The sequence below is a fragment of the Eumetopias jubatus genome, unplaced genomic scaffold, assembly GCF_037043125.1.
Source record: "Eumetopias jubatus isolate StellerSeaLion01/CBP00866 unplaced genomic scaffold, mEumJub1_p1.0 scaffold_13, whole genome shotgun sequence".
Taxonomy (NCBI): domain Eukaryota; kingdom Metazoa; phylum Chordata; class Mammalia; order Carnivora; family Otariidae; genus Eumetopias; species Eumetopias jubatus.
Genome location: NW_028274819.1, coordinates 55,292,778 through 55,306,017, shown reverse-complemented (window position 1 = coordinate 55,306,017; position 13,240 = coordinate 55,292,778). Strand labels below are relative to the sequence as shown.

General features: G+C 39.3%; 1 protein-coding gene across 2 annotated transcripts in view; it reads left to right on the top strand.

The window, feature by feature from the left end:
- Positions 1 to 13,240, top strand: part of RAB6A (RAB6A, member RAS oncogene family) — a 69,634-nt gene that overhangs the window by 19,165 nt on the left and 37,229 nt on the right. For both annotated transcript variants that reach the window (XM_028115993.2, XM_028115992.2), the window contains exon 2: positions 12,544 to 12,602. In XM_028115993.2, the coding sequence (XP_027971794.1) occupies positions 12,544 to 12,602 (59 nt within the window). The remainder of the gene's footprint in view (positions 1 to 12,543; positions 12,603 to 13,240) is intronic.

The following is a 13,240-nucleotide window of genomic DNA, read 5'->3' as shown; positions in this document are numbered from 1 at the left end:
TGTTTTCTCCCTTTTGAACAGGATGAGTGTCTTACCATGAAGCTTCAGCAAGCAGAAATGGAACAGAAATAGAAAAGAGTACTCACTACGGTAATCCCTTCATAAAAACAAAAAGGAAAAAGCTTAAAGGCTTTTAAGCCAGAGAGCTTAAATGCAAGGAGAGCAGAGCTCGGATCCAGGAGAGACTCTTAGACTTTATGGTCATTGAGAAAGCAGTGAACTCACTGGGTTCTCTGGTTACCAGCACTTGTTTGCTCACGAACCTTGGAGTTGTTGGGGGCTTCTCTGGATCCTGCTTTTGTACCAAGTAATGTTGACTTTGAAAATAAAACAGCCAGTTATTTTATCAGCAAAACGGGTTTATTTGGAAATAGTAGAGGAATTACGATTCAGGACAAGCTAGTCATGGTAAACCATAGGTAAGTCTGGAGAGCAAAGGGGAGGGGAGCATTCTTTTATAGAGGTAAGGAAGGAGTTTGGCAGGGTTGCTATAAACAAAAAGTCTGTTGGAGTAAATTGTGAGTTGAAAATATAGTGGCTTTTCATTGGCTGAGTTGACTATCTCTTATTGGCTGGGCTATTGCTATTGCCAGGCAGGCAAAAAAATCTTCCATCGTCCTGCTGGGGGTAGTAAAGTAGGCTACTGCTTGTTGGGAATGCAATGTAAGTCTCTTCCTGTTGGGTCTGCAGAGGCCTCCAATGAATGGTATGGTTTAAGAGCTCCCTCTTCTGGCCTCCTGACTCCATTTTAAGTAAGGTTTCCTTTACTTGGTTTCAAAAAATCTAAAATCTTTCTAAAATGATTTACATGGCCCACATTGCATAATATGGCTCCTCTCCATCTGTCCATTCTTACCTTGAACATATCTTCCACCAGCTCTCTGTTTCAGTCTTACTGGCCTTTTTTTAGTTGTAACTCTTCACTGATCTCTGTCTTGTTACAGACTCCCTCTTCCCCTTTGCCTGGTTAACTCCACTATATTCTTTAGGTTTTCATTTCAAGTCACTCTTCAAAGAAGTCTTTACTGACTTCCTCAGAATAGGTTTCCATTCCTTATATTCAGGACTGTTAAAATTTCTGTTTTACATTTGTTCTATAAGTTCTACAAGGGTAGTAGTCATGAATTTCTTGTTCCTTACTATATTCTAAGCACATTGCAATATTTGACATGTAGCAGAAGCTCACTAAATATATTTGAATAGGTAAATTATGATTTTTTTCTCTACTTAGCTTCAAAAAAACCTTAAGGTTGCTTACAGTAATACACATAAAAGAAGATGACTAAAGATTTATTTATTTGAGAGAGGTAGGGGGAAGGGGCAGAGAGGGAGAGAGGGTATTAATACGCTCTGTGCTGAGCACGGAGCCCATTGTGGGGCTCAGTCTCATGACCCTGAGATCACGACCTGAGCTGAAACCAAGAGTCGGATGCTTAACCAACTGCACCACCCAGGTGCCCCAAAAGAAGATAATTAAAAGAAAAAATGAAACAAAACAAAAAACCTAACTTATGGGGTGCCTGGGTGGCTCAGTCGTTAAGCATCTGCCTTCGGCTCAGGTCATGATCCCAGGGTCCTGGGATCGAGCCCCGCATCGGGCTCCCTGCTCAGCGGGAAGCCTGCTTCTCCCTCTCCCACTCCCCCTGCTTGTGTTCCCTCTCTCGCTGTGTCTCTCTCTGTGAAATAAATCTTTAAAAAAATTTTTTTAATGATTTTAGGTGTAATTTTTTTGTCATTATGGATGATGAACATTTTTGCTTTAGCAAAACTGTAATAAATATATAGCTTTTTAACAACTTGATGGCACGAAAATTTCTGTATCAATTTGGATATATAATACTGTGAACCTTATGAAGACATCATAATTTATATAACCATGGTCCTGTTGAAATGTAAGCTGTATCTAAATTTTACTCTTACAGCGAACAGCTTTACACCTGAATCTTTGTGTACTTGTCTGATTATTTCCTTTAAGATACCTGTTTAGATCAGACTGCATGCTGAATCCATCTGCACGTTACTGTTTTTTTTTAAGATTTTTATTTATTGTTTGACAGAGAGAGAGACAGCGAGAGGGAACACAAGCAGGGGGAGTGGGAGAGGGAGAAGCAGGCTTCCCACGGAGCAGGGCGCTAGATGTGGGGCTCCATCCCAGGACCCTGGGACCATGACCTGAGCAGAAGGCAGACCTTTAACGACTGAGCCACCCAGACGCCCTGCAAGTTACTGTTTTTGATGAATACTACCAAGTGGGGCTGTAGGAAAGGCTGTCACTGTGCTGGTTTAGACTCCTACTCATGGAATATTTTTTGTTAGCTTTACTAATACTGGAATTTGAAATAAAATGCCCAAAATCCTTCTTCCATTTTAAGTGAGAAAAAGTAATTAAATGAACTAAGCTACACAATACTATTTAGGATTCATAGCCTTTCTTTTTTTTTTTTTAAAGATTTTATTTATTTATTTGAGAGGGAGAGAATGAGAGACAGAGAGCACAAGAGGGAAGAGGGTCAGAGGGAGAAGCAGACTCCCTGCTGAGCAGGGAGCCCGATGTGGGACTCGATCCCGGGACTCCAGGATCATGACCTGAGCCGAAGGCAGTCGCTTAACCAACTGAGCCACCCAGGCGCCCTCATAGCCTTTCTTAACATTATAGTCAGGGCTCACTCCTTTGGAGAAGGACCCATTCAACCTAAGGAAAAGGGCTGTAGTTAAGGCTGTATGTACCAAGTGTTAGGAGAGCATAGAGCATGGAGCTGCAAACACTTCGGGTATTTGGATAAAGGCTTTGCAGAAAATAGGACATTTGAATTAGAATATGACAACAACCTTTGATTCTTAGTAATGGTTTGATTGTAAAGTGATTTTCACATTGGGGCCATGCTGTGTTGAATAGATTCTGAAAAAAAATTATTTATTTTTATCTTTTTAAGATTTTACTTATTTGACAGAGAGCAAGCACAAGCAGGGGGAGCAGCAGACAGAGGGAGAGGGAGAAGCAGGCTCCCCGCTGAGCAGGGAGCCCAGTGCGGGACTCGATCCCAGGACCCTGGGATCATGACCTGAGCCAAAGGCAGACGCTTAACCTACTGAGCCACCTAGGCGCCCAGATTCTGAATATATTTTAAAATATTTTTTATCATGGATATTTTCAAACATATATTGTAATAGTACAGATAGTATAGTGAACTCCATTCAGTGCTGACTTCCTAAAAATATGCACCCAAACAACCTACTGTTAAGGTAAATCTGAGTTTATTGCTTAGCGTGGTAAGTGAGATGATACTTAGTAGCTATATTAGTTTCCTAGGGCTACTATAAGAAATTACCACAAATTGGGTGGCTTAACAGAAATTTATTATATCACAATTCTAGAGGCTAGAAGTCCCAAGTCAGCTTGATCTTAGGGTCACGAATTCAACGCCCACATTGAGCATGGAGCCTACCTGAGAAAAAAAAATGTGGAAGTCCCAAGTCAAGTTGTTAGGAGGGTCATTCTCCATCTGAAGGCTCTGCGGAAGAAACCGTCATCGCATGCTTCTGTCCTAGCTCATGGTTTTCCTTGGCTTGTGGCAGTATGATTCCAGTCTCTGCCTCTGTTTTCACATGGCTTTCTTCTCTCTGTGTGTTTCCTGTGTGTCCCCATGTCCAGATTTCCCTTTTCTTTTTTTTTTTTAAAGATTTATTTGAGAGAGCTAGAGTGTGCACGTGTGCATGTGCACAGTAGGGAGGGGAAGAGGGAGAGTGAGAGAATTCTAAGCAAGCTCTCCTCTCTGAGTGTGGAGCCTATCTGGGGGCTCAATCTCACGACCCTGAGATCATGACCACCAAAATCAATAGTTGGACGCTTAACTGACTGAGCCCCCCAGGTGCCCCAAGATTTACCTTTTCTTATAAGGACAACAGATTAGATTAGGACCCACCCTAATCCAGTATGACCACATTTTAACTTGATTATATCTGCAAAGACCCTATTTCCAATTAAGGTCACATTTCCAAGGTTCTGGGTGGTCGTGAATTTGGGGGATATACTATTCAACCCAATACAGTAGCCTTTTGGAGAGGGAAGAGGGCAAAGTTGGGATGTCTGGATTTTGGGGTCTGATTTAAGGTGGTAGTTTTGTTTTTATTCTTTTTTATTTTTTTTAAAGATTTATTTATTTATTTTGAGAGACTGAGAATGAGAGAGAGAGCACATGAGAGGGGGGAGGGTCAGAGGGAGAAGCAGACTCCCCGCCAAGCAGGGAGCCTGATGTGGGACTCAATCCCGGGACTCCAGGATCATGACCTGAGCCAAAGGCAGTCGCCCAACAGACTGAGCCACCCAGGCGCCCGTGGTAGTAGTTTTGTTTTTAAAGATTTATTTTAGAGAGAGAGAGTGAGGGAGTGGGAGGAGGGACACAGGGAGAGAGTCTTCCAAGTAGACTGTCTGCTGAGGATGGAGCCTGACGTGGCAATGTCAGGATATGAGATCATGAAATCATGACCTGAGCCAAAACCAAGAGTCAGATGCTTACCTGACTGAGCCACCCAGGCGCCCCTAAGGTGGCAGTTTTAATATGGGGGCTTGATCAGGATTGGGTAAGTATTGTGTTAGTTTTAAGATTTGTGGGCTTAACAAAGTGAGGGTTTTGTGACAAGATTCAAAGCATCTGTGAGAACAAACAATCATTTGATGGTATCTGTTGACAAGATGAACAGTTTCATGTTCATTTGAATGGACTTTTGGGAATTTCCTGAAGGAATAATAGTTATGGGCAACTTTTATTTTCCTAGAAAAGAATTTGTTGTAGTAGTAAAGTCAGGTTGATAACAGTAGAATGGTAAAGTCATGTTTATGCAGACAGTAAGCCTTGTGAGTGTAATTGGTTTCAGTTTTCAATCTCCAAATACTATCCTAGATCTTCTTATTAACAATTTGCCAATTCTTACTTTATTTCTCTCATCTACTTCCTCCCTGGTACCCTGGTTTAGTTAGCTACCCACCTCCCTGCCTACATCCTTTCTTTCCTTCTTTGCTCCCTTTTTCTGCCATGCATAATAGACATTTATTAACCATTTATTAGCACACAAGAATAGAATAGTTCATAGGTCTGTGTAAGCTTGATAAAGTCTCTGCTTTCTGACCTTTATCGTGATCGTACCCAACTTGAATGAAAGATTTACTCAAATGGATGTGAGTATACTTCAGAGTCAGGATACTGTTACCCTTACTGTTGGTATCAGGTAAACAGAATCTTGTGACCCACTGTTTAGGGAAAGACTGTTTAGGGATCAAGCCATAGGTATGGGTTGATACCTTGTTAAGGGTAGGTTGAGGCTTGTTAGATTTTTTTTTTTTTTTAATTTAGGCATGATATATATGTAGTGAAGTGTAGAGATCTTTGAAACTTTTTTTTTTTTAAGACTTTATTTATTTGACAGAGAGACAGCAAGAGAGGGAACACAAGCAGGGGGAGTGGGAGAGGGAGAAGCAGGCTTCCTGCGGAGCAGGGAGCCCGATGTGGGGCTCCATCCCAGGACCCTGGGATCATGACCTGAGCCGAAGGCAGACCCTTAATGACTGAGCCACCCAGGCGCCCCCAAAACTTTTTTTTTTAAGATTTTATTTTCTTTAAGTAATTTCTACACCCAGCATGGGGCTTGAACTTACAACCCTGAGATCAAGAGTCATATATGCTCTACAGACTGAGCCAGTCAGGTGCCCCTCAAGCTTTTTATTTAGAGATTGTATATAAGTGCCTTACCCTTGTTGATAAACTTTTTATTTTGGATTGATTTTAAGCTTACAGAAAAATTGCAAAACAGTGTGGAGTTCCCATTTACCCCTTAACTAGTTTACCCCTTTTTAGCATCTTATATTACTATGGTACCCTTACCCAAACTAAGAAACTGGTATTGGTATATTACTATTTACAGCCAAACTCTAGACATTATTTGGATTTTACTAGTTTTTTTCATTAATCTCCTTTCTCCAGAATGCAGCCTAGGTGCCACATTGTATTTTGTTTTCCCATTTCCTGGGTTTCCTGTGGTCTCTAATAGTTCTACTTTGCTTGATTTTAACAATCTGGAGGCCAGGTTTCCTTAAGAATATCCCCCCCAGTTTGGGTTTGTCTGTTTTTCTGGTGTTTAGACTGCAACTGTGACAATATATCAGGGGGTACATAAAATTCACATACATGTATACACTTTATTTAAAATAAAGTACATATAATGAAACGTTTTACCTTTTTTTTTAGGTTTATTTATTTATTTTAGAGAGAGAGTGCATGCAGTGGGAAGAAGCAGAGGGAGAGGGAGAGAGAAAATCTCAAACAGACTCCCCACTGAGCAGGGAGCCTGATGTGGGGCTTGATCTCAAGACCATGAGATCATGACCTGAGCCAAAAACAAGAGTCAGAAGCTTAACTGACTGAGCCACCCAGGTGCCCCTACTTTTTTTTTTTTTTTTTAGATTCTTAAAGTGTAACATCCAGTAAAGGGCAGAAAAGGGACAGATCTTAAGTATATGACTTGTTGAAAAGTTAACATACTTTATACATCCTTGTGACTACCACTCGGGATCAAGATATAGGTCATTTCTATCACTCAGAATTTCCCCTGGCTCCCTTTTCCAGTTAGAAACTTCAGAAATTACGACTATTTTGACTTCTATCTCCATCAATTAATTTTGCCAGTTTTGAATTTCATATAAGTGGAATCATACAGTATGTATTCTTTTGTATCTGGCCCCTTTTACTCTGTAATGTCTGTGAAATTTGTCCATGTTGTTGTACATAGGAATAAGATGTTATTTTTGCCTTGTAATACTTCATTATGGGACTGTGCCACAATTTATCCATTCTCCTATTGATAAAATTTGGATTGCTTCTGATCCTTGGCCGTTACAAATAAAACTGTTAGGAACATTTTTGTACATGGTGTTTTTGGTTCAAGTACCATGGACTTTTCTTTTTGAGTTTTAGCATATATCTTCTTGAATAAATGTTTTGTCATTTGCTTTATGCCTTTAGGACTGTTTCCAGAGATTTTAAATGTTTTTTGTTTTGTTTTGTTTAAGTTCTTACCAGTTTCACTGGAGAGTGGTTGTAAGTAGCTCCTTACAATGTCATGCTGGAACTATTTCTGTTACATATCTCCCAATCTGGGCTTGCCTTTTCACTCTTTGTCTCTAGATGAACAGAAGTTTCTAATTTTGATGAAGTTCATCTTTTAAATATTTTTCTTTCATATTACTTTCTGAGTCCTGTTTCAGAAATCTCTGCCTCCCCCAGCACATAAAGATAGTATCCTGTACTTTTGAAGCTTTAGTGTTTAAGCTTTTACAATTAGGGCTGTGATCCATCTCAAATTAATTTTTTGTGTGCGGTGTGAAGTGTTGTAGGGGTCAAGGTTCTTTTTTATTCTCCATTCAGATATTCAGTTGTCTCTTATCTTCCCTGCTGAATTCCATTGACACCTTTGTCATAAGTAAAGTGGCCATACACATGTGGCTGTTTCTGGACTCTGTTCTACTGGCCTGTTTGTATGTAGATTAATACTACATTGTCTTATTTATAACTATAGCTTTTTTTTCCTGAAGATTTTATTTATTTATTAGAGAGAGAGCAGGAACAGGAGGAGGGAACCTGACACCTGGCTCAATCCCAGGACCGGGGGACTATCACCCGAATTGATGGCAGATGCTCAACCAACTGAGCTACCCAGGCCCCCCTAGAACTGTAGCTTTATAGTAAATCTTGAAATCTGGTAGTGTCAGTTTTATTCTTCAAGATTGTCTTGGCTATTCTAAGTTACTTGCTTTTTTTTATTAATTTAAAAAAATTTTTCCAAATATTTATTTATTTATTTGAGAGAGAGAGAGACAGACAGGCGGACAGAGCACAAGCAGGGGGAGAGGGAGAAGCAGGCTCCTGCTGAGCAGGGAGTCTGAAGCGGGGCTCAATCCCAGGACCCTGGGATCAGGGATCATGACCTAAGCCAAAGAGAGATGCTTAACCCACTGAGCCACCCAGGTGCCCTGAAGTTACTTGCTTTTATAAATAAGTTTTTTTTTAAGATTTTATTTATTTATTTCACAGAGAGAGAGAACAAGCTGGAGGAGCAACAGAGGGAGAGGGAGAAGCAGGCTCCCCGTCCGAGCAGGGAGCCCGATGCGGGGCTCTATCCCAGGACCTGAGCCAAAGGCAGACGCTTAACCGACTGAGCCACCCACGCACCCCATAAATAAGTTTTTGAATCTGTTTGTCAAATACCAAACTAGCCAAAACCCTGCCTTTTTTTTTTTTTTTAACTGGGATTGCATTGAATTTAGCAATACTGAAACAATGAGTCTTCCAATCCTTGGACATTGTATATTTTTCCATTTATTTAGGTCTTCCTTAATTTCTCCCAGCAGTGTTTTGCAATTTTCAGTGTAGAATTCTTGCACATTTTTGTTAGATACCTAGGTATCTTGTTTGTTGTTGTTGTTTTTTAAGATTTTATTTGAGAGAGCACTAGGGGTGTTGGGGGGGAAGGGGCAGAGGGAGAGGGACAAACAGACGAGCAAGGAGCCTGATGTGGGTCTCGATCCCAGGACCCCGGGATCCTGACCTAAGCCGAAGGCAGATGCTTAACCAGCTGAGCCACCTAGGCGCCCCTGGTATCTTGTTTTTGATACTCTCATAAACATACTTTTTAAATTTCAGTTTTTAGTTGTTAGTGTGTAGAAATACAGTTGAGTTTTGTATAGTGACTGTATTCTGGGCATTGCTAAATTGACATTTAAAATTTTTGTAGATTCTTTTGCATCTTTGGTCATGAGTGGTATTGGCCTATAATTTTCCTTTTCTATAATCTTGTCATTTTATTTTTTTAAAGATTTTTTTTGAGAGAGAGAGTTGGGAGGGGGAGGGATACAGGGAGAGAGAGGATCTCAAGCAGATGGCCTACTGAGGGTGGAGCCCAACGTGGGGCTTGATCCCACGGCCCTGAGATCATGACCTGAGCTAAAATCAAGGGTTGGCTGCTCAACCAACCAGCCACCCAGGCACCGCTGATCTTGTCATTTAAAAAAAACCAGTTATACAAGCAAGATTGATTTAATATTTGAAAGTAATTCTAATTCACCCCATTAACATAAAGGAGTAAAATTTCAGTAGATGCAGAAAAAGCATTTCTCAGAATTCAAAACCTGTTTGTAATCAGCTACAAACTTTTAATTAAGAACAGAAGTGAACATCCTAAAATCTGATAAAGGATATTTACCCATACCCCTCCCACTCACCCCCCAAAAAACCCCTACAAATAACATCACACTTGATAAAATACTGACCTCATATCCTTTGAGTTTGGAAAGCAGACTGTGATGTCCATAGGAATATTTTTAAAGATTTCATTCATTCGGGGTGCCCGGGTGGCTCACAGTCATTAAGCGTCTGCCTTCGGCTCAGGTCATGATCCCAGGGTCCTGGGATCGAGGCCCGCATCGGGCTCCCTGCTCAGCAGTGAGTCTGCTTCTCCCTCTCCCGCTCCCCCTGCTTGTGTTCCCTCTCTCTCTCTTGTTGTGTCTGTCTTAGAGAGAGTGTGGGCGTATACACACGTTCGTGTTAGGTGGGGGGTGGGGGCGGGCGGCAAAGGGAGAGGGAGAGATCTCAAGCTCACTCCTGTGCCAAGTGTGGAGCCTGAGATTAAGACCTGAGCTGAGATCAAGAGTCTGACGCTTAACCAACCAAGCTACCCAGAAGCCCCTAGTTCTAGTAGATTTTTAAAATTAGTGTCTTAGGATTTTTCTGCATGACTAGTCATGTCATCAGTGAAAGAGAACAGTGCCATTTTGTGTGCCTTTTATTTCTTTTGCTTATTATTGCACTGGCTAAGACCACCAGTACCCATGCTGAATAGAAGTGGTGAATTCGACAGTCTTGCTTTTTTACTGCATTCTTTGGAGGAAACCATTTGGAGTTTAGCGTTACATATGATGTTAACTATAGATTTCTTTGTAAATGCTGTTTATCTGATTGATGCCGTTTCCTTTCCTGGTTTGTTAGTTTGCTTAGAGTTTTCATAATGATCAGGTGAGTTTTGTCGTATACTTCATCTAAGTGTATTGAGATGAGCTTAAGGATTTTCTTTATTCTGTTAATATTTTAGATTACATTAATTGATTTTGTATGATTTACTAACCTTTTATTCCTGGGATAATCCCTACTTATGAGGTATCTTTATATATACATATGGATTTGGAAGCACCTGGGTTGTGCAGTCGGTTAGCCTCGACTCTTGAGTGTGGCTCAGGTAGTGATCTCAGGGTGGGGAGATCGAGCTCTGCCGTGGGCTCTGCGCTGGGCACAGTGTCTCCTTAAGACTCTCTCTCCCTCTGCCCCATCCCCCCAACTCATGCACGCGCTCTCTCTCTAAAATAAATGAATACTCATTATATGAGTATTCATTATATATCGATTTGTTTTGCTCATACTTTGTTAAGGAATTTGAGTCTGTGTTGATGAGAGAGATTGATCCATAATTTTCACTTTTTTGAAATGTCCTTGTTAGGGTTATGCTCATCCCATGTTATGAGTTGGAAAGTGTTCTCTTTTTTTAAAAAAAAGTTTATATAAGATTGGTCTTACTCCCTTAAATGTTTAATTGGAGTTTTCTTTGTTGGGAGATTTTTATGTCCTTCTGCTTTAAACTTTTCTGTTTCTTTGTATTTAAAGTATGTCTCTACAGAAAGCAAGTATTTGTGTTTTCTTATCCATTCTGACAATCTTTGTCTTTTAATTGGAGTTTTTAAATCTTTTCATTTACTCTATAAATTGATAGGACTGGATTGGCTTTGTCTCCTTTGATTTTTGTTATTATTTTACTGTTCCATTTTGATTCTTCTGTTGACTTTTTGGCCATTCCTTTTTGCATATATTTTTAGTGGTTTTGCCAGGGCTTATGGTATGCATCATTAACCTCTCACAGACTGTACTGTACTATTCACATAAACTGTAGACACCTTACAACAGTATAACTATATCTCCCCATCTTTTGTGTTTTAGTTCTCATATATTACATTCTCTATGTTATAAACTGTAATATAATTTTTACTTTTATTTATTTATTTGAGAGAGAGAGAGCGAGCATGAGTGGGGGTAGGGGCAGAGGGAGAGGGAGAAGCAGACTCCTGCTGAGCAGGGAGCCTGACTCAGGGCTTGATCCCAGAACCCTGAGGTCATGACCTGAATTGAAACCAGGAGTTGGACACCTAACCAGTTGGGCCACCCAGGTGCCCCTGGAGCTTATAATCCTTTAGGAAAAACAACATGTAGCAAATCATTATACATTTGCATACCATTTTACAGGAAGTTTGAGGTAAACAAGAGCAATATATTTACTAGGACTCCATAGTGAATCGTATTTAAAATACTTAGGGGCACCTGGCTGGCTCAGTCAGTAGAGCATGCACTCCTGATCTTTGGGTTGTGAGTTTAAGCCCCACATTGGGTGTAGAGATTACTTAAAAATAAAATGCTTAATAATTTTTAATCCTTTGAATAAAAACTATTTTATTTTTAAAAAATATTTTTATTTATTTGACAGAGAGAGAGAGAGACAGAGAGAGAGGGAACACAAGCAGGGGGAGTGGGAGAGGGAGAAGCAGGCTCCCCACTGAGCAGGGAGCCCGATGTGGGGCTCGATCCCAGGACCCTGGGATCATGACCTGAGCCAAAGGCAGCTGCTTAACCGACTGAGCCACCCAGGCGCCTCTGAATAAAAACTATTTTAACAAGCTATTTTATATTTCTTTGTTATGTATTTTATATAGTTCCTTGCTTTTATCCACCATTTCCCCCTCTGTAAAATGCATATTGCCTTTTATCTCTTCAGATTTTTACATTTACTTTTACAGAGTCCAATCAGTGTTGAAAACAGTAGTATGTATATTTTTCCTGACTTTCCTATGAATGGTTCTAGAGTTTTACCTTTAAGTACATGTTTTTATATATAAAAAATATTACAGAAAAACATAAACCAACATTAATTGTATATAAGTGGTATGATATACATAATTTTCACTTTGTTCCTGTAAGTTTCTGTACCACCAGTAAAATACAATATGCATTTTACTTTTTTATGTGAAAAAGATGGTGAGCATTTTTTTTTAAATGAAAACTTTATGTACTGTTTAATAAAGAAGTTCATAGTTCAACTGTTGCTATATAAAGAGGCTTCTTCTCAAGTCTAATCCTAGTTCTTTTTGTTAGCGCCCAAGTAATATCTGCTTGGTCTTTTGTGAATTAGAGATGTCAACATAATTTATTATTTTCCTCCATCTTTTCATTTTCCTCAACTCTTTATTAAATAAAACTTTATTTACCTGTGCTCTTAATTTGAGAGATTGTTATCTGTTATTAGAGAAAGGTGTTTCAACAAGCTATGGGCTATATGTTTCTAAATTATTAGTAGAACCATTGCAGATATTTCCCATTGACTTTAATTGCAATTCTCTGTAGAAGAATCACAGTATATTGTTTTAACTAAGTGAATCTTTTTTCCTTTTCATTTCAGTTGGAAAGACATCCTTGATCACCAGATTCATGTATGACAGTTTTGACAACACCTATCAGGTATTTTATTTTTGCTGACTTAACTCGTTGTCTCTCTTTTAGGTTAGAAGTAATATTTAAGGTCTTTCCAAAAATCTACTTATTTATATAAAAGCACTTTCTGTAATCTGTAAATGCTATATAAATACAAAGTATAACTAATTTTGGTCATAGTCCTCAATCTTTTCACTTGATTTCTTTATCTCTTCTTCCAAAGTCCATTGAAAGATTATGACTAATTACCACTTGGGATAGAAGTAGTAGTGATTATAGATATTCTCTTATGTGGTTCAAGCCTAGGATTCTGTGACTTTTTGATCTATACTTAAAGTCAAGAATAAATGAATGGTGTAATTCGAAATCATTAACAGAAGGAGATTTGGGATTTTCACAAATATGTGGAAAATAAACAGCACATTCCCAAATAACCAACGAGTCAAGGAAAAAAATTCACAAAGGAAATTTAGGAAATACTTTGAGATAAAAGGAAAAAAAAAACCAACAACCACAATATACCAAAATTTATAGGATACAGCTAAAGCAGTGCTATAAGGAAAAGAAGAAACATATTAAATCAATAATTTAACCTTCTGTCTTAAGAAACTGAAAAGTAAACTAACCCTAAAACAAGCAAAAGACACATGACAAAGAACTTTTAT